General features: G+C 38.0%; 1 protein-coding gene and 1 long non-coding RNA gene across 2 annotated transcripts in view; one reads left to right on the forward strand and one right to left on the reverse strand.

Annotated features, from left to right (window-relative positions):
* LOC123601373 overlaps window positions 1-25100 on the forward strand; it is a 107723-nt gene that overhangs the window by 9036 nt on the left and 73587 nt on the right. The window contains exon 2 of the long non-coding RNA XR_006714065.1: window positions 6171-6374. This is a non-coding gene — a long non-coding RNA (uncharacterized LOC123601373). The remainder of the gene's footprint in view (window positions 1-6170; window positions 6375-25100) is intronic.
* LYVE1 (lymphatic vessel endothelial hyaluronan receptor 1) lies at window positions 8622-24020 on the reverse strand. Its single transcript, XM_045484504.1, has 6 exons — window positions 23741-24020; window positions 19893-20064; window positions 19645-19784; window positions 12576-12884; window positions 11876-11954; window positions 8622-11336 (listed from the first exon to the last, which is right to left on the reverse strand). Exons 1-6 carry the CDS (start codon window positions 23823-23825, stop codon window positions 11150-11152), a joined length of 972 nt encoding a protein of 323 aa, XP_045340460.1. The 5' UTR covers window positions 23826-24020; the 3' UTR covers window positions 8622-11149.

The following is a 25100-nucleotide window of genomic DNA, read 5'->3' on the forward strand; positions in this document are numbered from 1 at the left end:
TTCTCTTCCTGCTTTTTAATAGATTATTTTCAAAATCCTACTAATGGAGAAAACGTAATATGATTTTAAGATATTTTGCTATGATACAGAACTTTTTTTTCATGTTTATTTATTTTTGAGAGAGAAAGAGAGACCACATGTGTGCAAGAGGGGCAGAGAGAGAGGGAGACAGAGGATCTAAAGTGGGCTCCACGCTGACAGCAGGGAGCCCAATGTGGAGCTCAAACCCATGAACTGTGAGATCATGACCTGAGCTGAACTTGGATGCTTAACCAACTGAGCCACCCAGGCACCTCTATGATACAGCAGTTTATGCAGTTTTGTAACATCTAAGTCTTTGCTATTACAATTATTATTTATAATATTGACTTTTGCTGAAATTATTATCTTCATAGATAAAAGAATCTGTACATGGAGTATTCTATTAGATCTTTTTTTTATTCATAGATATTTTACTTTTAATTGATTTTTATTTATTTATTTATTTTTTTGATCACAAAGAATGTCTTCAACTTAGCTGAAGACTAAACCCAAAGAAAATAACAACAACACAGTTGGAGTAGTAAAATTAAAACTCTGGAAATGTTTCAAAAGGAATCTAATTTCTAGAAAATGATAGTATTTGTTAGGCAGAATTCCAGATTGCCAAGAGAGCATCTTAGACTTCAAAGACTAAAGTAAAAATCTAGAGACCAAGGAACCAAATTTTTGTCAATATTTATTGGCTGTGTGGTTTCCTAGGGGCCCTCAACTTTCTTTGACTTGACCACAGTTCAAAACACACTGCAGTTTCCTTATTAAAATAAATATTAATGTGAGATTGCTCACAATAGCGGTGAGTCAATAGCCAACTCAGAGAGTAAAGTTCAAACACAATAGCCTTTATTCATTCTTCTCGTTTGTTAACAACTGCATTCTATACTAAAAGTAGGACATCAAAATGAACAATATTTAGGTGGACAGGAACACTTGGTCCTATAGTGAATGATCTTAACACTTAGTATAGACAGCTGGATAAAGATAAGACTTGGAACTTGTGAAATCCCAAAGAATATATGCATTCATTCATTCAACAACACTTACTGAAAGCCAACTAAGTATGTGCTAGGTTAGCATGTACTACACAAGTGCTAAAGATAAAAGGAAAAATAAAATATCGTATACAACTAACAATAGTACAAGGTAGTGATATATAAACAAATTGCAAAGAGAAGGAATGAGAAGGATTCATTAATGTGGGAGGTAGCCTTCTAAAATGGCTCCCTGCCTTTTGGTATTTATGCTCTTGCATAATTCCCTCCCCTTAAGTGTGGTCTGGACATAGTGATGCTTATAATGAATAGAATTATAGCAAAAATAATGGGATGTCACATCCAAGATTTGGTCTAAAAGATTATTATTTCTATCTTGCTATTACCCTCTGTCTTTGGCTTTTTCTCTTGCTTGCTCTAATGAAGTAAATTGCCATTTTATGAGCTGCCCCAATGGATAGTTTCACATGGGAAGGTACTGAGGGAAAACTTTGGCCAATAGCAAACAAGGAACTAAATCTTGCCAACAACAGTATGAATGAACCTGGAAATGATACCTTTCTAATAGAGCCTTGAGATGAATACAACCCTGGCCAACACTTTGATTGCAACTCTGTGAAAGCCCTGAAGCAGAGGACCCCATTCCTGACCCACAGCAACACAAGATAATAAATATTGTTACAACCTAGTAAGTTTTGGGGTAATTTGTTATACAGCAACAAATAACTAATACAATTAGGAAGAAAATCAAGGGTAATGAGAATAGAAGGAATAGCATTTGTAGAGATGAGAGTGTATAGGATAGATTAAATTCTGGAATGGCAAATGATCTTGTGTGGTTATAGTGTGAAATATCCTTGTAAGAATGACTTAAGATAAGATTTGAGATGAGGATTGGAGGCCAAATAGTAAAATGTGTTTAATGGCATTTGTATCAATCAGGGCTCCCTCAAGAGAAGCAGAAACCTCTCCAAATATTTTAAACAGAAAAAGTTTAATATGGGGAATTAGGTGCTTATGAAACCATTAGAAGTGCTTAAAACTAAGTCTGATCATTGCTATGACTATAATTGCCTCTCAACACCCAACAAGCTAGGCTAGATTCTGGAACTTTGCTGCAGAAAAAACCAGTATTTCCATGATCATGCTTGCCTGTAGCAGTAGCTGAAGTAGCATAAAGTTCGTCTCTCCTTACTGCCTTCTAACTCATGTGGATATGCATTAATTGGTAGAACTTATTGGATTCCAGAAGTCCAGCTGTAGACAGTCTGGGAAAAGTAGTTTTCATTTTTCATCCTCTACAGTTTAAGAAAGCACACACTCAAAATGGATGCTGAATGCCAACTCACCATATCCACTTAGTATAGTAACGTGTTTGGACTTCCTTCTGGAAAAAAAAAAAAATGGTGAGTCCTCAAAGTGTGAGGAATGACATAATAAGCTCTATATCAGAGAAAATACATTTATGTAGGAGAAAAGGATGGACTGTAGGTGTGACAGAGAGTTTGCTGAGATTGGAAACAGTGCAGTGGTATAGAAGAAAAATGATAGGGGCGCCTGGATGGCGCAGTCGGTTAAGCGTCCGACTTCAGCCAGGTCAGGATCTCGCGGTCTGTGAGTTCGAGCCCCGCGTCGGGCTCAGAGCCTGGAGCCTGTTTCCGATTCTGTGTCTCCCTCTCTCTCTGCCCCTCCCCCGTTCATGCTCTGTCTCTCTCTGTCCCAAAAATAAATAAACGTTGAAAAAAAAAATTAAAAAAAAAAAAAAGAAGAAGAAAAATGATAAAGGGCTTGAACTCGGGTCTAGGAAATACCAAGCAGAGGTCAGAGGATGTGTAAGACAAAGTAAATTGAGTTCATTCCAATTCAGTTAATATTTAATGCCACCATTCAAACTCTATGTCCCTTAATTCACGTACCCTGAATGACACTTCTCTGGGGGCTGTATTTTCTGAATGTAACAATAGTACTCCAGGAACTGTACTTTCTTACTGTATTATCAAATCTAATAATTCTTTATTCTTTATTAAGCTTAGGTCTGTATGATTCAGGCTTAGAGTGGTGCTGAAGTGAAAGAAACACAGCACAACAACCAAAATTCACTTCAAAATAATACTGTTTTATTTATTTTTACATTTCTCAAAAACTATGACCATACATATGCCACAGCAAACTTGGTAAAACATTTCCTTCCAATCCTATTGACTTCCATCACAGCCTCCAAGTACTCTGGGGCATCTCCTCCCATAAATCCCCTAACTCTCTCTTGACACCTAACCCCTTGCAGTTTTTTATTTTCCTCATTCCCCTTCCATCACTGCCTCCTTCTCATTCCTTGATTGTATAGGTTGACTTAGACTCTCTCCAGCAAAGTAAACCCTTCTGGTTTGGGGTTTATTTTGAGGAAAATTAGACTGGCAATTAGAGAAGTAAAGTTTGCATAGTAATGTTTGTCCTGCCACAGTTTTCACTGTCAACTATTAGGTATATTTCTTTGATTTCATTTCCAAACTAACTTCTCCTTATTCCCTCCCAAGACACTTGCATGTTAATGGCTTAAAAATCCTGATCTTTAGTCCTACCTTTCCCCCATAGCTAAAAATTTACCTGCTTTATAGATACTTCCACTCACATATTGTTTCCATACCAGAAACACCACATACTCAAGCCAAACTCATTATCTTCTATCTCAAATATGCTTAATTTTTCATTGTACCCTAACTTGGCTAGTGAAAGAACCATTCATGTAGTTGCCCAGGTTGAAAATTTCACTGTCCTTGTTGAGTTACTTTCATATCTCATCAATTAGCCACTATTTCTGATTTTAGTCTCAGAAATCTCTCTGGAATCCATTTTCTGTCCTATCTGCACTGCCAGAGTCCAAGCCCTTATCATTTTGTGCTGGTACTCTTTGTCTTACTGTCTCTAATCCCTCTTTTCTGTAGTTCAGCAATTCCCATTCACTGATCCTGGGATCAGTTGGATCAGATTCTCTGGGATTTATTTTGCTTTTGTTTATGTGTTTGCTTCAGTACATCTCTCTAGGTCCTAAACATGAAAAAACATTCTGATTCTTTTGGGCTGGGTTAGGGGCCCATGATTTTGAGCCTTTATAAATCTCCTTCAATGGGTCCAGTGATCAGCTAGATTTGGTTTAACAATTTCTTAAGTCCATATTTTACATCACCACCACTAGAATCATTTTTTAGAGTCCTCAAAATCTTATTATATCCCTGTGATGATCATAACCCAATGATGCTTTCCTGTGCCAATCAGAGAATATTTAGCCTAGGAATTAAGACACCACAGAATTGGCTCCTTGCATAACCCCCCTCCAGTTTCATTTTTTTCTATCTCTTCCCTATTGCCATGATACCATAGGCTGTAGCCACGATATACAACTGGTTACCTAGGGAACATCGCTGACTTTTTCATATCTCTGGGCCTTTGCAAGACTGTAAAGCTCAGATTGTCACTTTTTTCCATCATTTCTTGTCAAAAATCTTATGGATCCTTAAGAGCCTAGCCTAAATAACATAACTTTCATGAAGCCTTTCCAGATAAATCAGAAGTTGTTTCTCCTCTGAGTTCCCATAGTCTGTGCTGAAATTATAGCATTTAGTACAGTTAGGTTCAAAGTACTGTGAATTGTAAATTGTCTCTCCTTCCACATACTGAGCTCTCTTTTTGCTTAATGGTAATGGTATGTGTATGTAGCGGGCCAGGCTGTGGTAGGGGAAGGAATGTGGAAGGAGAGACCACTGGGAAGGTAGAAGGAGTTAGGTCCCAATCATAGGACTTGTTTACTTGCTCTCAGCATGTCCACATTATCCTAAAGGGTTATCTTAAGTACAGTTCAGAAAATTATTTCTTCTACTTGATTGGTAAAGGCCAATCCTTTGATTGGTACTTATCAGTGAGTTAGTTGTCACTGGTAAAATGAGGAAAATAAGGTCCATGTAGTCAGTTTTTCATAAAACTAGACTTATTTAGTGACTCTTCTTTATTCTGATTTTTATAACTTTCTCCTTTGCTATCTTTTGTAAAATGATAGCAATGTTAGAAGTATAAATTTTAGATGTTTTTGTCTGAAAATATGAAAAAGTTAAAAACCCTATTTTGACCCCCAAATTTAAAAAAGAATCATTGGTCTATGAAATTAGGACTACTGGGGCTCCTATTGCCTGGATATCTGGGAAAGGGCCTGGAAGAAATGACATTCCAACAGCAATGAGCACATCTAGATTTTTTTTTAAGTTTATTTTGAGAGAGATAGGGACAGCACAGGTTGGAGAGGGTCAGAGAGAGACGGAGAGAGAGATAATCCCAAGCAGGCTCCACACTGCTAGTGCAGAGCCTGATGCAGGGCTCAAATCCACAAAAATGTGAGATCATGACCTGAGCTGAAACCAAGAGTTGGATGCTTAACCAACTGAACCACCCAGGTGCCCTGAGTGCACCTAGATCTTTATTTCCATGACCATTCTCAAAAACATCCAACCAATCAAACAAAAAACCCCCAAGGGATCCTTGGAGAAATGGCTGATTTTAGGAGTGGGGCAGGAAATATATAAGATGAGCCTGGGTTATCATACAGTGCCAGAAAGTAAGGAAGTACACAATAAAAACACCATGATAGGGGTAGGTCAAAGGGACACTGGAGCAAACTTAGGTCAAAGGGACACAGGAGCAAACTGAAAAGATTCCCAATGATCAAAGCAGGAACAATTTGAGCAAAAAAATAAATTAAATAGCATTGGATTATAACATAAAGTAGAAAATAAATATTCATCCACACTGATGTAAATAAAGTATTGAATAAATTAATGAGGGAAAATAGATGAATCTCCTCACAGGAGAATTCCAAATAATTTATGTAGATATTCTGCTTTCAAGGAGGCAGAGCATAACTGCCCTCGATTTATGTATGGGCTATGCATAGTGACTTCTTTCCAAAGAGTACAGTATGGAAAGAGGGAAAAAGAGTAACTTTACATTGGAGAAAACTGATGGACACTACCTCAGCCAGGTAGGCAAGGTTAATATCAACAGTGATAGGTCATGTTGATAGTATGTATGTTTGATATGCTGTGATGAAAATAGCACTTTACCTTTCTTTGTGTTCTTTCTCCCCTTCTCCAGTGTAATCATAAGAAAACATCAGAGAAACCCCAGTTGAAGGATATTATGCACAATACCTGACGAGTACTCCTCAAAATTGATGTGGTTATCAAGAACAAGGAAAGTCTGAGAAACTGTCAAGCCAAGAGAAGCCTATGGAGACATTACAACTAACTGTAATATGATATCTTGGATGGGATCCTGGAAAAGAAGAAAACATATTAGGTAAAAACTAAAGAAGTCAGAATAAAGTATACATTTTAGTTGATAATAATGTATCAATATTGGTTCATTAAGCCTGGCAAATGTACCATACTAATATAAGATGCTAATAATAGGGGAAACTGGCTGTGGGGTATATGAGAACTCTTTGTTACTATCTCCACTTTTTTTCTAAGTAAATTTAAAACTATTCTAAAAAAATACATTTTTTAAAAAGTAAATGGCCTTGGGGCGCCTGGGTGGCTTAGTCGGTTAAGCATCCGGCTTTGGCTCAGGTCTTGATCTCACAGTTCGTGAGTTTGAGCCCCACATTGGACTCTGTGCTGCCAGCACAGAACCTGGAGCCTGCTTCACGTTCTGTGTCTTTCTCTCTCCGCTGACACTCTCTCTTTCTCTTTCTCTCTCTCTCTCAAAAATAAATAAACATTAAAAATTTTTTTAAATAAAAAGTAAATGGCCTAGATACTAAAGGAGGACATCCTAACTCACATCAGCACTGTCTGGAAATTTGGGCATTTCCTGGAGAACAAACACAGAGGAGAATGCTCTGAGCTGGTTTTAATATTATTAAAAATGCTCTTAGGTCAAACCTGACCTTACATATAGACTATTATGATAAACAACTAAATCTTATTTACATTTAACTAGGAGATTGAATTGACAAATAATTGCTTTTCTTCCTGTTTGGAAACTTAAACCTGTGTGTGTGTGTGTGTGTGTGTGTGTGTGTGTGTGTGTGTGTGTGTGTGAGTGTGAGTAACTCTCTCATTCCTTGGTAAGAATTTATTTACTTGAGTGTTATTATTATTGTCCTTAGAAACCTGCTCTTCCCTAGTTTGATTTTGCTTTGGTAACCAGCTAAAAGTCTACAGAAGGGCAGTAACATGCAGGATTCTTTGCTCTGGAAATCAACATGATTCAATCTTGTTCAAGCCAGTGGGCATTTATGAATTCCCACTTTGTGCATACATGTGCTGGGCGTCAAGTCCTCTGCTTTACTCCAGCTTTCCACCCTTAGAAATCTGCTTGTTTTTATTGGACGCACATTAGCATGTTTATACTTGATAGTTGGCCTAGTTTTTATAAAAAGCAGTTTCACAAGGGCCAGATTATAGGTGTGAATTGGGGTTATATCTTGCATTCTTCTAATTTCTCTTTGCTCAATGGAGAATAAAGAGAATTTGGCTAGGAATAAGGAGACTTGTAGACCTGGCTCTACTTCACTTCTAGCTATCAGCAACATTTGGCTTCATTTTTTTAACTTTGTGAAGGAAGAATTTAGAGGAGCTTATCTTGGATCCTTGTGAGCCTTGTATTTTCTGACCATATGAGCTGGACCAGGTAAGTCTTTGCTGAGGTTGGTGTCTGCATCAATGAGGGAACAGTTCTCAAAGGTTTTTAGTGGTTCTCTTTTTTCTTTGTTATTGCAAGTGGATTTAGGAAAAATTCCCTGAAGTTGGGACAGGAGTCCTAAGTTGTTTTTCTTATCTCCCCACTATTGTTTTTTGGCAAGTGCCTGATTTCAAGCTTACATACTGGAATAGTTTATATCACTCTCTTGTCATTTGCAAAAGGAGTCTGGTGGTGTAGGGAAAAGAATATGGGCTCTGCAGTCATTCTGACATGGGATTGAATCCTACCTTTAGCACATAGGTAGATGTGTGACCATAGAAAAGTGATTTAACTCCTCTAAAAATCAAATTTTCTAATAAAAAATGACAGTAATAATTCTTCTCAGAGAAAACATAGTGGTTAAATAGGACATGTGAAAATGACTGCCACTTAGTAGGTACTCAGTGTTACTCCTTTCCTCTCTCCCTCCCTTCCTTCCTTTCCTTTCTTCCTTAATGATGAACATTACCTATTTCATCAATATGTTTGCAGTTGGCATCTGGGCTCTCTAGTGATTATATGTGGATGGGTGGGGTTTTTCTCCTTCCCCCTTCCTCCTGAGGAGGACACACACCTGTCTAAATTAATAGATGATAGTGTCTTAATATATAGTAGATGCCTTCAAGATGAGAGATCTAGTGTGGAAGATCTGATTATTTTTCAGCTAACACACAAAAGGAAGACCATTACTTAGGCTCTTTTTTGCTGTTTCTTCTTCACTACTTGAGAACTAGATGAGGCTAATAAAACTTAAGGACTGACAAACCAGAATTTCAAACTCATAGACCTCAGCACCTGGAAGATTGTAAATGAGTGAAATGGGCTGAGTGCGAAAGAAAAGGCAATAGTATTACAAGATCCATAGGACATGGCACCTTTATTTTGGCATGAAAATGCGATAGACAGTGAACACTGTGGTGGCATGAAGCAAGAAGAGACCTTTTTTTTAAATGAATGAATGAATGAATGAATTTTAATATGAAATTTATTGTCAGATTGGTTTCTATACAACACCCAGTGCTCATCCCAACAGGTATCCTCCTCAATGCCCATCACCTACTTTCCCCTCCCTCCCACCCCCATCAACCCTCAGTTTATTCTCATTTTTTAAGAGTCTCTTATGGTTTGGCTCCCTCCCTCTCTAACTTTTTTTTTTCCCCTTCCCCTCCCCCATGGTCTTCTGTTAAGCAGAGACCTTTTAAAGGGAACAGCCACTACTCAGTCTGAGATAGTTATTGTTGTGTAGGAATATGGGTTCTTGATTTCCAGATCTTCCCATTTTTCTTTTTAAAAAAGTTTTTTAAAACGTGTATTCATTTTTGAGAGAGAGAGAGAGACAGAGCGTGAGTTGGGGAGGAGCAGAGAGAGAGGGAGACACAAAATCTGAAGCAGGCTCCAGGCTCTGAGCTGTCAGCACAGAGCCTAACGCAGGGCTCAAACTCAGGGACCAGACCGCGAGATCATGACCTGAGCCAAAGTCAGACGTTCAACCAACTGAGCCATCCAGGTGCCCTCAGATCTTCCCTTTTCAAGGGAACCCAGAAATATAAATATGTGAAAATCCTTGATTTCTTTAAGGATTTTATTTTTAAGTAATCTCTACACCCAACATGGGGCTCAAACTCACAATTCCTGGGTCAAGAGTCACATACTCTACTGATTGAGCTAGCCAGGCACCCCTCAAGTTTTAATTCCTGGCAATTAACCCAAAATTTAAGATAATACTCTGGGCCAACTACCAAAGACTGTGCCAGCAGTTTATGGTCTCTGAGCTGAAAGGACCATGGAGCTAGCTAGCTGTGCAGTCACTGGTAAGGGAAAGAAGATACTAGTCCAAAAGGGAAGACCAGAGAGAGGGAGAGAGAAAGCTAGAAAAACAGGACAGGGGAACAATCCTGAATCTTCTGCTCTCTGTGAATTCTGAAATGGATTGTAATGTATCCTAAGTAAAGGACTGTTTTATGGGTGAGTACTTGACCAACTTAAAATAAGACCCCCTGAAGCAAGCATAACCCCACATGGTGATGTATGTACCGCTGGGTTTACAAATATTTGTTTTTCAACAACCAAAGTTGTCCCTCTTACTTTTGCAAAAAACAGATTACTTCAGTTTTCCATGAAAATTATAACGCATCTATGTAAATAAGGGAGCAACAAAATTTTCTAAATGCTTTTATTTTTTTTTTGACACAAATATTTCTGCACCTCTTGAGCCCTTCTTGCTGATAAAAGAACTGGCAATACATTTGTTAATGACGCTTTCAAAATGTGCTTTGGTGTATAGAGGTAATAATGTACTTTTTAGGTATGTTAATAATAAATTAAGGTTATAGTGGCTGCCATATTAGAGAAAATAGTGAATGGATTAGTCTTAGCAAAAAATTAGTTTTGCAAGTAAATAGGCTAAGGATATCAAAACTGAAAAAATTAGCTTCATACATTTTATTGTTTGTAAGTTTTTGATAAATAATATTCTATTATAGAATATAATACCTTACCCAGCACCTGACATATAGTAGGAATTCAATAAATGTTTGTTAAATTCTACTGCCTTTTAATACAGTAATTTTCTTCAGTACTAATTTCCCAGATACAGCTCCGATAAAAATAAAAATTTGTAAGAGATTGGGGGGGTTCCTTTATAAAATTATGTACTTCTAGAAAAAATGGCAGCAGCAAGAGAGAGAGAGAGAAAAGAAAGTGTGTTCTAAAAAGTGATTCCAACTCAAATTATTCAGAGATGACTACTTTGACCCTGTTTGTACTTATAGTCCCTGCTGACAATATGCTGGCAACATCCTTGGCCTCATTCTTTTTCTCTACTTATTTTGGCTTTACAGAGATCAGGTCTCAAGTCATGGGAATGTCCATGACCTTCAGTTGCTGAACTTTTCCTTCCTTCTTTTGTTCTTGCCTGGCTCAGAAGGGCATGCCAGGTGATGCATGTTACTTTTTCAGAGCTGAAGAAAGGATCTGGCCTGTGGAATCAATAGAGAAAAGCTTGGTCTCAACAATCTCTTGGTTCTCAACGCACCTCTTGTCAGCCAGCTGAGAAGCCTCTTTATAAATGCGTTCTGATTAGCTGTTTTAGGTTCTTGTGGTTTGTAAATCTCCTTTCTCCTACAGAGATATTATTAGGACATAGCCAGGCTAGAAAGGCTGTGGGAAGCTTTGGAGGTAGGAGGATCCAGAAAGGATTGCAGTAAGAAGGGAATTCCGTTTGGTGAACTCCATAATCCAAAAGTAGCCCTGAGTTGATTCCATTTAGGAATCAAGGGTGGACTTTCTTGTTTGGTTCTTTGGCCCTTTAAGTTTCCCCATCTAGGGCCAGGATATGAATCAGGAAAGAAATCAGCCTCAGGTGTGTCCTCTCATTTCTTTCTCTTCTAAACTTCAGCCTCCAGGCATCGCACTGTAGTTTTGGGCAGACTCTTGGGCTCTTCTGAATTTTTATCAGCTTTCTTTGATTCCCCATTAGGATTGCTATCATCAACTTTCTCTTCCTTTACTACTTTGGTTTCAATCATTTCCTTCTGCTGATTCTTGTTTGTAAAAGGGAAGGTCTTCACATACCTATAAGCATAAACATAAAATTAAAGTGAGACACTTCTATGTAACACATATGACAATAGATAACACTTTGTCTGTGTTGGCACGTATTAGCACAGTATGCTAGTACCTTTATGTCAGATGCTAACATGTGCATTCTCAAATACATTGCATCCCTACCTTAGTGGATTCATTTAGATGAGACAGTAAATTTGCAGGCCACACTTAAGGCTGACCTCACAACCCTCCCACCAACAACAGAGAATTCCGAATCAAAATAAAGCATATACTTCCCCCCTAGATTTCAGTCTTTTCTTTTTATCTCTTGATTTTTCAAAGGGACACCATTGACCTGTTTCTAAAGGCTGGGTGACATGCATGTGCTGAAATAGTAGGAAAGATTGGGTGTTAGGGAGGAGAGGTGAAAAGAGGGAGAAAATTTACGATGTGAGAAGTCTACTGTCTCTGTTTTGACTGACGAAATGCTAACAACAACCCTGGAAAAAACACAAGATAGGAATGTGACAAACATTACAAGACTAACAATGTGCCAACAACCCCACCTTTTGATGTAGCAAACTGCGAGACCAGCTGCAGCAGCAAAGAAGAGGAGAGCAAGCACTAGCAGAGCCGTGGGGACACCTGGAGGAAACAGAGACATCGTCTGTGGGTCCTTTGCTTACACAGTGTTGTGTGCTGCTCTTCTAATGATTCTTTACACGCATGAAGACAACAGATAATGCAGGAGAAAAGCCTTCTCTGTGACCACAACGGGGCTACTTAGAATGTTGGGCCCACATCTGCTTCTTTGCTTCTTTTCCTATAGAATCCCAGGCCTTGCCTCTCAAGCTCTATTCTATAAATTGCAATATCATGGAGTCCATTTCCTCTCTGTGGCTGTGGGATGATAGGTTTGGAGCTAGTTAGGTGTAAACCCTTCCTTTTAAATAGGAAGACAAACTTTCTAATCATAGGCATTTAAAGGCATATATATATAAAAACTCTGATATATTAATAGTGTCTTATTTTTAAAGTCTTTGAGTTTTAAAAGTGAAGCTATTTTATACTCATATACTATGATTTTTAGTTTAATCATTAAGGTTCTTTAGAGCCCTCAAGTTCTATGACTTTATGAAAGTTGAGTTTGCATTAAGGTTTTACTTGTATGGCCAATCTGGAGACAGCCTAGTTTTTTATGTATTTTCTGTTATACATAAACACACAAACACACACAAATATACTGCAAACACAGAAAGCTTTTACCTCCAAACCCAACAACTTCATTCTTGAATGCTGCTTTATTTTCAATGTAAGATTCTGTTTCTGTAGATATGGTGCTAGTTTCCATAAAAGCTTCTGTTACACAAATCAACTTTCTTTTCCGTCGAGAAGTGGAAGCCAAAGCAGAAGTAGGAGCAAGAGTAGGTGTAGTAGAGTAAGGTGCAACAGTAGATGAAGCCGAGTATGCACTGTCACTGGTGATCATTTCTGTTGTGTATGTTGCCTCATGAGTGTTGAATATGGGATCTTTGGTGGTGATAATTTCTGGAGAGCATGAGTTAATCCGAGTATCTGTTGGGGGAGGGAAAAATAAAGTAACAAGTAAGTATTGTAACACCTCCTAATGTTCTTCCTGCCTCTAGTCTTACTCCTTTCCAGTCCCCTTATACTGCAGCCAGAATGGTCTTAGAAAAATGCAAATCTAATCATATCACTTCCTTAGAATCCTTCAGTGACTGCCTCTACTCAGTGGCCCATAAGGCCCTTTGTGATCTGTCTCCTGCTGACATGGCTAGCCTTATCTGACCAGTGTGTCTCTCCTTCCTCTTGCCTACTCAGATTTCTTCAGTTTCTTTGATGTGCTTTCTCTCATATCCAAGCCTTGACCATGATGCTTTCTTCACCTGTAAGACTCTTTGTCCCCTCTTTACTTAGCTATTACTTACTCTTCAAGTCTCAGATTGAACATCTCTTTATTAGGCAGACTTGATGACTAGATTGGGTTCCGAGGCATATGTTTTTGTACCTCCTTATACTTCCCTTGTCAAGGTTCTCATTGCACTGCTGTACACTAGACTGAGCTCCTTGGAAGCAGGACCCCTGTCTTATCATTCCCTGTGCCTAGCACATAATACATGCTCAATAAATATTTGATGAATAAAGAAAGGAAAGAAAAGTGACAGGATGGAAGGAGTAGCTGGGGAGACTGAATATATACAGATGACACCACTTCAGGACAAAGATCTAAAACCAGCTTTCTCTGTGCTCTTCAAAATAAAAAAAAATTTTAAGGAGGGGAGCAGGGGCTGGATATAGGTTTATCTGTTTCCTATCTGTTGGCTCTGGTGGAGAGGAAACTCAACATCTTTGAGCAGCTAACTCTGAGTCAATCATGACACTTTATTTAGCAATTTTATTAAACTCTCATTTTATAGGAGGAAACTGAAGTTAAGTGAAATTAAATAACTTGCCCAAAGTCACATACCTAGTAAATGGCAGAGCCATATGATATATTATAATATGCCATATTATAATATATAGTATAATATAATAGATATAATATGAGTTTGCATCTATTTCAAATTCCTACTTATTTCTGGCAGTGGGTACCATCAGCTGGAATGTTAGCTAGGAAGAAAAAGTTATTTCATTCATTTTTGAAAAATACCATAAATTACCAATCAAGGTCATTGATACTATTGATAAAACATTTTGACTACACACACATTCAGTCAGAATTTTATACTATTTATTATACTTATAAAATATCTCTATTGAAACACACATCATCCTTGACCTCTGCCTTGAACTTTTAGTTACATTTCTCATTCTTGAGCACATGCTAAGTTTTTCTTCAAAAAATGAAAAATTTTCAATATCAGGGAAAAAAACATATGAGCACATTATATGTTGGGAACTGAAAATACAGATACAATTAGGTCTAGTTCCAGTTTCCAGGACAGAAGTATTCTGATAAAGAGATTCACAGAGGAGATGGCATTTGAGCAAGGTATGGAGGATTAATGTGTTTGTTCAACAAATATTTATTGAGTTCCAACTCTGTGCAAAACACTGTTCTAGGTGTCAAGGTCATGATACAAAGAAAACAGAGTCCTTACTTTTAAGGGCCTTATATGCTAATGGAAGGATAAGATTTTTTTTAAAAGCCAGAAATTTCAGAGTATGATAAATGTTAAGAAGAAAATTAAAGAGAATAAGGATTAAACTGGTAGGGGTGGGGGATGGGAGATAGATACTTGGAATTAAAAAAAATTTTTTTTAATTTTAATATAATTTATTGTCAAATTGGCTAACATACAGTGTGTACAGTGTGCTCTTGGTTTTGGGGGCAGATTCCCGTGATTCATCACTTACATACAATACCCATTGCTCATCCCAACAAGTGCCCTCCTCAATGCCCGTCACCCATTTTTCCCTCTACCCCCGCTCCCCCCCAATTAACCCTCAGTTTGTTCTCTGTATTTAAGAGTCTTTTATGGTTTGCCTCCCTCCCTCTTTGCTTTTAACTATTAAAAAAAATCTTTTTTAATGTTTATTTTTGAGAGAGAGAGAGAGAGACAGAGCATGAGCTAGGGAGGAGGAGGGGCAGTGAGAGCAGGAGACACAGAATCCAAAGCAAGCTCTAGGCTCTGAGCTGTCAGCACAGATCCTGATGTGGGGATTGAACTCACAAACCATGAGATGATGACCTGAGCCGAAGTCAGATGCTTAATCGACTGAGCCACCAGGCATCCCAAGAAGATACTTTGAATAGGATGATAGGAGAAAGTGAGGTGATACTGAAGCTGAGGCCTAAATGATAAAAAAATAGCCAGTCATTGAAAATCTAGGGCAAAATCATTCCAAGAAAAGAGAACAGGAAGTTCAAGAGCCCAAAGCTGAATGAACTCAGTATGTTTGATGAATAAAAGGCCAGTATGTTTGGAACACAGCAGAAGATCATCTAGTATGCAGGAAGGAATAGAATATTCCAGTCAATAGGAATAGCATGATCCAAGAATCCAGAAGTTTGAAAATGTAGTTACAGAAAAATGATAAGGAGTGCAGGGTGGCTGGAGAGTGTATATATGATTGGTAGCATGAAAGACTGCAAGCAGGAGTTGAAACTGGGTAGATTGACTAGAGCCAGAGTATTGAGATTCGTAATTGCCTTGTTAAAGCATTTGGAATGTATTTTATAGGAAATGGAATTTTCAACTGGGTCCACAAACCTCCCAACTGATATACAGGAGTTCTCATACATGCTCACTTTAATGCGTAAAAGGCTTCATAGCTTACATCATATTCTCAAATAGGAAGTCACCAAGGGCTACGGAGCAGAGGAGTAACATAATTATCAGTGGAGGTGTGTGGAGGATGAAATGCAATGGGGAGAGAGTACAATCCAGGAATAAGGAAGGAGATTAATGCAATTGCAAAGAAATAGGGGAATCCAGAAGTATCTGGAATCCTAAAAGTTATATTTTAGAGATCTCCTAGGGAAAAGTGATTTTTTGAACCCTGGCTATAGGTTAGAATCATCTGGGGAGCTTTTAAAAAATATTGATGCCCAGAACCCAACGGGGGCCTGGTATATTATTGATGTGTAGTCATCACCATGGAAGGTGCTACATGGGAGTAATGGCTCAAGATTTAAATCCTGGCTCTTTCCCTTATTGACTAGGATCATAGTAAAATATACTCTAAACATCAGTTATTTCTCCTGGAAAATAGAAATGATACCCTTCTGTCATTTTACTGAGGGTTAATGAGATAATAAATGTGTAGGGCCTGTCATAATGTATGAGCATGATAGACAGGATCTATCTAACAATTACTTTACTTTGCCTCTCTGTTCATTAAATATAGCCAACAGGGCCACAGTGTGAGGGAGCAAGAGCAGTCTGGTCCCATAATTCCTACTGGGTTGAGGATATACCTCAAACTATGAATATGATTTCTTTAGAATGTGCCAAGTGTACTGATGTTAAACACAGAGTGTAGTTGGAGTCCAAGAGGAAAGATAGGAGTAAAGGGTATGGGAAGGCTTCTTGAAGATGATGGCACTCGAGAATTGAATAAAGAGTAGCAGTTAACTAAATAGGAAGATGGGCATTGTGGTGGAGGGAACAGCATGAAACAGATGGTGCATGCACAGCATTCAAAGCACCTTGATCTGGTCCCCCAAAGCTCACAAATATAGCAATAAAAAAGACAATTAGGATAAAGTGTAGGGTCAGGTTTAAGTTACTCTGATAGACCTCACAAGATAACCATAAAAAAGAAAGTTATAAAAACAAATGGCATATGTTTAGGATTAGCATTTGGATAAAGGTTAGATTATCTCTGATCCTCACAAAGATGGCAAACAAAAGCAGATGAACCTAATTTATTTCCAACTGATAGTATAACTACACAGAGTTGTGAATTTTTCAAGTCCCTTTTGCACATACTTCATTGACAGTACACCCTTAGAGGGCTATATTCTGGGGACTAAAAGAAATGCAAAGAAATCTCAAATTTCACTCATTGGGTTCATTATTCCTAATAATGTTGGTTTTATAATTTTGAAACTATCATAGGATGAGAAAGTATAGTAATATTATTTATTGGGAACTGTGATTTTCTGTGTAAGAGAAAAATATAAGTGTAAAACAAAGTAAACTAAGAAAAAGCTTGACCTGTTATATTTGAGCTGGAAATATCAATACAAATTCATAATTTTTATTTTTTTATTAAAATTTTTTAAAATTTATTCATTTTTGAGAGACAAAGACAGAGCATGAGTGGGGGAGGGGCAGAAAGAAAGGGAGACACAGAATCGGAAGCAGGCTCCAGGCTCTGGGCTGTCAGCACAGAGCCCGACTCAGGGCTCTAACTCATGAACCACCAGATCATGACCTGAGCTGAAGTCAGATATTTAACTGACTGAGCCACCCAGGTGCCCCCAAATTCATAATGTTTAGATATAAGTCTGTATTTTTAGTGGATAGCTCTGTATATATATATATATATATATATATATAGAGAGAGAGAGAGAGAGAGAGAGAGAGAGAGAGAGAGAGAGCTATATATGTATAGAGCTATCCACTAAAAATACTGAAGAAGCAGTGAAAACTCCAGTAGTAATGAAAACTACTTGCATCCAGATCTTGGTTTCAAATTAACATTCTCCATTAAAAAGAACATGGCTTTAGAGAAATAAATGGCTGGTTCCATATCAGGGGCAGAGAAAGTACAACGTAAGTGTGGGACATGCTATTATGTCAGAAAGCAAGGAATTACTCAAATATTAATGGAATAAAGAACACAAAAGTCAACTAGAAGGGGCTCCTACTCACCAAATTTGGGACAATTTGAGCATCAAAAAGAGTAAAAGAATAATAATTGTAAAATTGATTACAACATATTGAACACACAGAATAAGTAAAATATAATGTATTCATAGTAGTATAAGAGGGGGGGAAGAAATGTGTGTGGGGGGCGGGGTTGGAGAAGAGAGAGATTCTTCTGCATCAAAGAATTCCAGTTAATAAATGTAAAAGGAAGATTAGAAACATCACCATTTTGTAACCCCACATATAATAACTGATTCCAGTAAGAATAACCAATGGCTGCTTAAACTCTAGGTACTAGATAGTTGGGGTCAGAATATATGCATGGTGCCAAAATATCACATTATGGGTTACTTACTCATTGCAAGGGGAAAAGCATATCTTTAGGAGTTCCTTTAGAGAGGTCTGGCAGTCACCATATTATTCAAATGACCAAAGTTAGCATATTAATAGTGGGACATACTGACATTAAGTTGGGATGTGATTTAAAGTGCACAATATCATCTATGAAATATTATTCTCAAAATGTTGAACAAGAGTCTAATCAAGTCTTTAGATCTAACTTTAAGCATACAGGAAATATAGGGGTTGGAAGTATGAGTTAAATGAAACCAGGAGGAAATACACAAATCCAAGTCCTCTTCCTCTGACTCCATTTTGTGAAGTCCAGAGGGCTGGGTATCATATCATCACACTGACAGCTGGGAGGAAGGCCAGGAAGTTGAAAGGCTAGGTCACTTGACAGGCATGGGCTGGCTATGAGATAAACAGGTTTGTGAACCAACCAATTCCCCAACCAAAAGCGGTAGGCATAAGAGGCAGAAGAGAGAAGGAGGATGGTGAAACAAACAAAAAAAGCTTTATTCCACTTTTGACTCTGCCACCAACAGAACAAGCCAAACCTTCATTCTGAGCTATCATTTCATCCATGAAATGAGGAAAGAGGACAAAGCGTCTTTCAGGGCTCTTTCTAGGTCAAAGCCTCCTGATTCAGAGAACTGCTTGGATCCTATGTTGCCTTTGGGCAACATAATGTTGCTGGTGCACACTTATCTCTTGGATCTTAGAGAATGACTTTGGAATCTGCCCTTGTATATGACCACTCAGCTGTCTGACCTTTAGAAGGTCAGATTTATGAGTATGTGTGAAGTGTAATAAATCAGCAGAGAATAAGTATTTAGTGAAAGAAAAACTTTCTGGGAAGTTCCTTAGGTAGAGCACTTGGGATAGGTGGATGTGGTCTCCAATCAAAGTTAATAGGATGACTGTGTGACCATGAGCAAACCAATTCTATTTCCTAACTTCAACTCCTTCCTTCATAAAATGATCTTATTCTTAAAAATGTCAAGTGTAGTGAGGCCCCTGGGTGACTCAGTTAGTTAAGCATTTGACTCTTGATCCAGCTCAGGTCTTGATCTCAGGGTCATGAGTTCAAGCCCTGCACTGGGATCCATGCTGGGTGTGAAGCCTACTTAAAAAAAAAGAAAAAATGTAGCATCTGAATTTCCTCTCCTTTAAAGGAATGTAGGGTAAGGTAAAGAGCATGCTTTCAGAGTTAGACCTGTGTTAAAATCTTTGTTGTAAGTGAGAACGTAGACAAATATACTTATGTCTTTTGGGTTAAATTTTCTCCTCTGCAAAATGGGAGTGACAAAGTATACCTTATAAAGAGATTGTCAAGGTTCAGTATGATAACTCGATACATTGCTTTGTCTATAGTGAATATTTCCTTACCTTCTTCTTATTTATCTTATAAGATGGAAGAATGTGGGTAATGGGACCTCCTGGGTTGCCCTCTTCCTATGTTGCCATTTAGTCATATTTTCCCTAACTTTTTCCTCTGAGGGGCACATGACCAACTCTGGCCTGGTCCTACATAGAGGCAGTATTGGGAGTATTAAATGACCATCACCAAGGTTCCTTCTGCTGCTACTCAGGGCTACTCAGACAGGTCATAGAGCTAGAGAAAACATGGAGAGGCTACAGATATGACTCACCAGATGAGTTGTAACAGTAGGCCAAGAACTTTTTGCTGAGTGAATTTCTCCAAACCAGGACACCCATCCCATTCTTCCCACACTTGGGGTTCGGGAGAATCCGAGGGATGACCAGAAACTTATCTGCAACCCATCCATAGCTGTAACAGAATACACATTAGTTGAATGGATACATTTATCTCTACTGCTGAACAAGAACACAGAGCTGGAAGAGGTCCAGCAGTATTGTGAATACAGTTGTTTCTCACCTGCAAGTCTCAAAGCCAGACCTCCATGCTGCTTCAATCTGGTCTTTGCTGGCCAAAGTTAGTCCCATCAGCCTACAGGCCTCCTGGGCTTCTGTGAAATTCAGCTGCTGGGTTGTCTTTTTGTTCACAAGGGTGACCCCTACAATTCTGCATGGTGCTGAGATGGAAAGTTCTGCAAAGGAATCACAGAGGTCCTCAATTTGCCGCTGTCCTTGTTCCCAGCCTGTAAGCTATTCTTCCTAGCAAAGTATTATTGTCTTGTTAGAGCAGTGAGGTCCTTGTGGCTGGGATTGATGGTTAGCTATAACAGGCCAGACATTTCCCACAAGGAAATCCTGCTGGGTTAGGGTTGGTCTTTGCTCTGGTCCCAGCTGTACCTCTCATCAGATTTGAGTCTATCCTACACCACTACATTAAGGGGTTTTTTACATAGAGACTTGTTCTTTACATAGAGACTTTCGCCACCAGTTCCTTGGGTTGAGTCTAGGTGATACAGTTGTTGCAAACCTTTTTAGAGTCTATAAAATGAAAGGTCTGAACTTTTGAGAAAAATAGAATTCAGGGCTCTGGTTAATAGAATAGCTAACAATACACCAAACCAATATGGCTTGGGAACACCAGTATTTCTGAGATGGGCTGAAAAATGTTTCACTTGGTATAACACAATGTGAGCTTTCTCAGTCCCAGGTGTTCTCTGACCATTGGGGGGCAGGCTTACTCAGAAGTTCCCAAAGAAATCAGGCAGTAAACCTGGCATGACAGAGAAACTAAATAAAGTTGAGTTTTAGAGTCTGGCCTATGTCACTTGCTAGCTCTGAGATCTTAGGCTAGTTATTTAATCTTTTTGAGCCTCAGTTTCCTTATTCATAAAATTGAGAGAGTAACAGTATCTATTGTATAGGGTAGTGACAGTTGAATGAATTAATTCAAATAAAAATGCTTAGCATAGTGCCTGTCACAAAGTAGGTGCTCAGTAAATCATAAGTAACATCATTATGTTATCTTCAAAGCTTTTTGGTTTTAGTTCTCTAATGACTGATCTCTCAAGGGAAGGTGAGGCAGTTGAATAGATATGTTGTGAATATATTTTACTCAAAAATTCATGAATCCAAAAGTTCTTTAGATCACTTTCTTGGATCTGGGATTTATAGACCTGTATAAAATTGCAAAATTGTATTGCATTCAGGTGCATTATTCCTATTGGGCTTTGTCCACAAAAATCCATAAGAGGGCATTGCAATCTTCCAAGAGGTTGCTTGTACACAGATCTGTGTGTTGGATACCCAGTCAAATGCTTTGATCACTTTCTAGGTTGGTATTTAAAATAAGTTTCTTGAAAACATAGAAGGAGCATTTCTAAGTCCTCCATGTGGCCTTGCTATGCTCTGGAGCAAGAAGCTAGAAGAGGTAATATGTATATGATACACAATATTTGTGGATGGCCTTATTTGCTTCCAGACGTTGCCCTCACGATGAGAAACCAGAGAGTCAACACCCCAACATGAGTGTTAATGACAAAACAGCCTCTTATGACTATATGTACTAATACTAATACCTATATCAATACTGATATTAATACTAATACTAGGGATACCTGGATGGCACTGACAGTGTGGAGCCTGCTTGGGATTCTCTTTCTCTCCCTCTCTCTCTCTGCCCCTCCCCTGCTCTCTCTCTTTCAAAATAAATAAATAAACTTTAAAAAATACTAATACTAATTCTAACATCTACCATCTGTTTATACTACTCTGTGCCAAACCCTGTCTCCTTTAATAGAAAGTTGAGGCTCAGGGAGATTAAGTAACTTTCCCAAACCCAAGGATATAAGCATGGATATAGGACAGATTGGGTGCACAAACCCCACAAACTCTAAAACCCCACTATTTTGCTTCCCACTGTGTTATGGAGGAGAAAATGAACACACATACACACACACTCTACAATTAGAGCTAAACTCTCCAAACACACCATTTGTCCTGGAATTTGGCTTAGCCCATGTGCTTGCTATTGTTCAAATCTCATGGCTGTTTCTTTAGGAATACCTGCAGAGAAGGTTTATTAATTACACTATAAAGTGGTATTGCTACTCTTCCATCATAACTCATTTTTACCTTAAAAGTTATTATTTAGAGTAATGAAGAACCTATTCTGGACAATGGACCTAGCTTTGATTATTCACCTGTTATTAATAGGCTCTGGGACTCTGGCGAGTTATTGTTCTCATTTGTAAGATGAAAATGGTTGGTTCTATCTTCTTCACAAAATTTTTGTCAGAATTAAGTTAGATAACTTGTGCCTAGCAGGGACTGGGTCCATAAGAGATAGTCAACAAATATTAGTCGTTTTTATGCTTTCCTAGTTTTTTTAAAGACAAAAGTAGGGAGTTGGAATCCAAGGGCTACTCCACTAACCTCTTCCTTAAGAATTTTTAGGAAACAGCAGGCATAGTAGAAATACTGTATATTTGGATCAGATAGAGTTGAATTCAAACCCAAGCTTTTTTTTTTTTTTACCATCTATACGGCATTAGGAAGTCACTTGGCTTCATTTGAGCCTGCTGTTTCATCTATAAAATGTCTACTTGAGAAGATTTTTTTAAGTTGATTTATTAATTTTGAGAGAGAAAGTGAGAGCACAAGAGTGGGGATGGGCAGAGAGAGAGAGAGAGAGAGAGAGAGAGAGAGAGAGAATCCCAAGCAAGTTCCCTACTGTCCATGAAGATCTCAAAAAACGTAAGATCATGACCTGAGCCAAAATCAAAAGTCAGACACTTAACCAACTGAGCCACCTAGGTGCCCCTTCTTGAGAAGATTAAATGAAATTTCATATATTACATACATAAAAGTTATATATAATATAAAATATGATATATATAATTTAATTTCCTTAGGAAATTTTTGCCATCATTAAAGATAGTCCAGAGTGCAATGGAGTTATTGTTAAAGAACAATTTCCAAAATATTTGAGTCATGGCAGCATTGTGGGGAAAAGTCTCCCAGGGGAATTTCAAAGAGGACCAAACTTATTTGAGAATAACAATTCTGGAATTTTGAAAAAAAAATATTACTCTAGGCTCTCATAATAAATATAACAATATATGAATCAACTCAGGATATCTGATTCCTACATACTTTATATCACAGAGCCTATTCCAGCATAGGAACACACAACTTTCTTTTTAAAGTGCTCAAATTTTCATTTGCCTGGAGCTATAATAAATGATTTGTGGTTACAATTTTTTTGCCTACATTGCAGAGTGAGGTTACCACTTAGGCATCTCAAAAGCCTGGAAATCCCTTAAAGCCATTCCTTTTTGGTAGGGAGATAATTACTAATTTTCAAACCTATATTTTCACATTTTTTCAGTTAATTTGCTATTTATTTCATATTAAAAAATATGCATTCAATTGTAATACAGCAAAATTGAAATTAAAATAATTATATTGACACTTCCAAAAATATAAAACAGGTCAATATTTAGTGAAAGTTGGCCATTTTTCCCAGCTTTTAGTGCTTGCTTAAAATTCATTACAATCATGGTTTATTTCTTCAATGAAATACTTTTAAAAACGAATGATCTCTCCTCAATATTTTGTTTCAAAATATTCTCATTAAAAAGATTCGATAACCAAAAATAAAAGTCAAAATAACATAAAGGTAAATGTGAATCATTCTGGTGAAGTCAACAATATGGTAAAAACATTTCTGGCAGAGCAACACTATGAACTAGATCTGTGGATATTGAGGGTCCTCTACTCCCAGCAATCCATAGTTAAGAATTTGGTAGGCTTAGGACAGTTTGCAAGATCTTGCTTTGCCTCAGGTTGGAAATCTGGTAAGAAACCTACCTTCTACACGGAGAGAGCCATGGACCAGGAGCTTTGTGGTCCAGATGGAGGCAAGAAGCAACATCAGGCTGAAGCACTTGGCCATTATGCAAATCCCTTATGAGCCAGAGAAGCACCCTGGGTGGTCACTGGTAGTAATAGAAGCAGGCAATCACCAGTCTAGATGGAGTCTTCTGGAAATATATTGGAGCCCCACTGCTTCATTTCATAACTGAGACATCCGGATTTCCCTGCTTTCAAGCTTCTGACTTGTCAAGGTCACTGGGGGAAATGAGTGACGTCCCTTAAATGCCCAGGCTGTACTTTGTGGATTGCTTTCTGGAAAATTTAGCTAATGCTGACTCAGAAAACACACAAATGAGGAAGACAGATAGCACAGCATAAACTGCTAGAGGTTTCCCCAATTCCCATATTCCCTGCCATCCCCTACCTCCCCAACCAGCTCAGTTCTGACATGGTTCATTGTTATTACCTGTGGAGCCCATTCATTTATATACTCTTAGGAATGTCTGTCTCTAAAGGAGATTGAGCATGGATTGTGCTTCTTTTCCTCCCACAGTCAGTGATTTTTTTTTTTTTCTCCAGCTGCTTATCTTTGTGAAGGCGGCGGTTGTGGGGCAGGGGATGATGCAGAAGCTCATGAAAGCAAATGCACACTTAAATACTGAGAACAGGGTGTATATGCCTATCTTTTCTCATACACCATGACAAGTGATTCTTTCTTCAAAGAAACAAGACACACACAATTCATATTTAGAAAACACAACTGGGGGACAATTCACAAAATTTTAGTCATTTTTCACTTTACAAAAGGATTTTTGAGGTTATAATAGTAATTACCACAAGCGTCCTTTATATAATAACTCTCTCTTTAATAACTTCTCTTTTATTCTGGTAGACCAAAATTCAATTTAGAGTTCCCCTTTCTTGCTTGATGAATGTGAGGTTTATATGTACTGTGTATAAGTAGACTGCACTCTCTGTTTTCCCAGATGGATATTCAATGGTTTGTCTTCCATGGGAATTAGGGAATTCTGACTTGTGAATAATGCCTTGAGCAATGGTTTATGAGTTTTCTTCAAAATGAATGTCATTTACAGGAGTTTATGGATAATGATTTATTTTCTTACAAATGGTATTGGTCATAAAATTAGATATCCATACAGAAAATACCAGCAATGAAAGGAGAATCTGTTCTGCACATAGGTGACTTGTAAGAGACCAGGGGATAGCCCTTAAATATCTCTAATATTTAAATATCTGTACACCTCATTACTTGGGTGAGCACAAGTCCCAAGGTATAGTTAACTTGGAGACATATGTGACTCTATCACCACGGAACTAGATAGACAAGGAGGAA

This window comes from Leopardus geoffroyi, chromosome D1 (assembly GCF_018350155.1).
Source record: "Leopardus geoffroyi isolate Oge1 chromosome D1, O.geoffroyi_Oge1_pat1.0, whole genome shotgun sequence".
In the NCBI taxonomy this organism is placed as follows: domain Eukaryota; kingdom Metazoa; phylum Chordata; class Mammalia; order Carnivora; family Felidae; genus Leopardus; species Leopardus geoffroyi.

What these genes read in the sequence shown, in the direction of transcription:
- LYVE1 (XM_045484504.1), bottom strand. Translation starts at nt 23,825, where the DNA reads ATGGCCAAGTGCTTCAGCCTGATGTTGCTTCTTGCCTCCATCTGGACC. An exon ending in TGGCTCTCTCCGTGTAGAAG is followed by an intron (nt 20,065 to 23,740) that starts GTAGGTTTCTTA and finishes ATTCCTTTGCAG; the next exon opens with AACTTTCCATCTCAGCACCA. An exon ending in GCAGTTTGCTACATCAAAAG is followed by an intron (nt 11,337 to 11,875) that starts GTGGGGTTGTTG and finishes TTATGCTTATAG; the next exon opens with GTATGTGAAGACCTTCCCTT.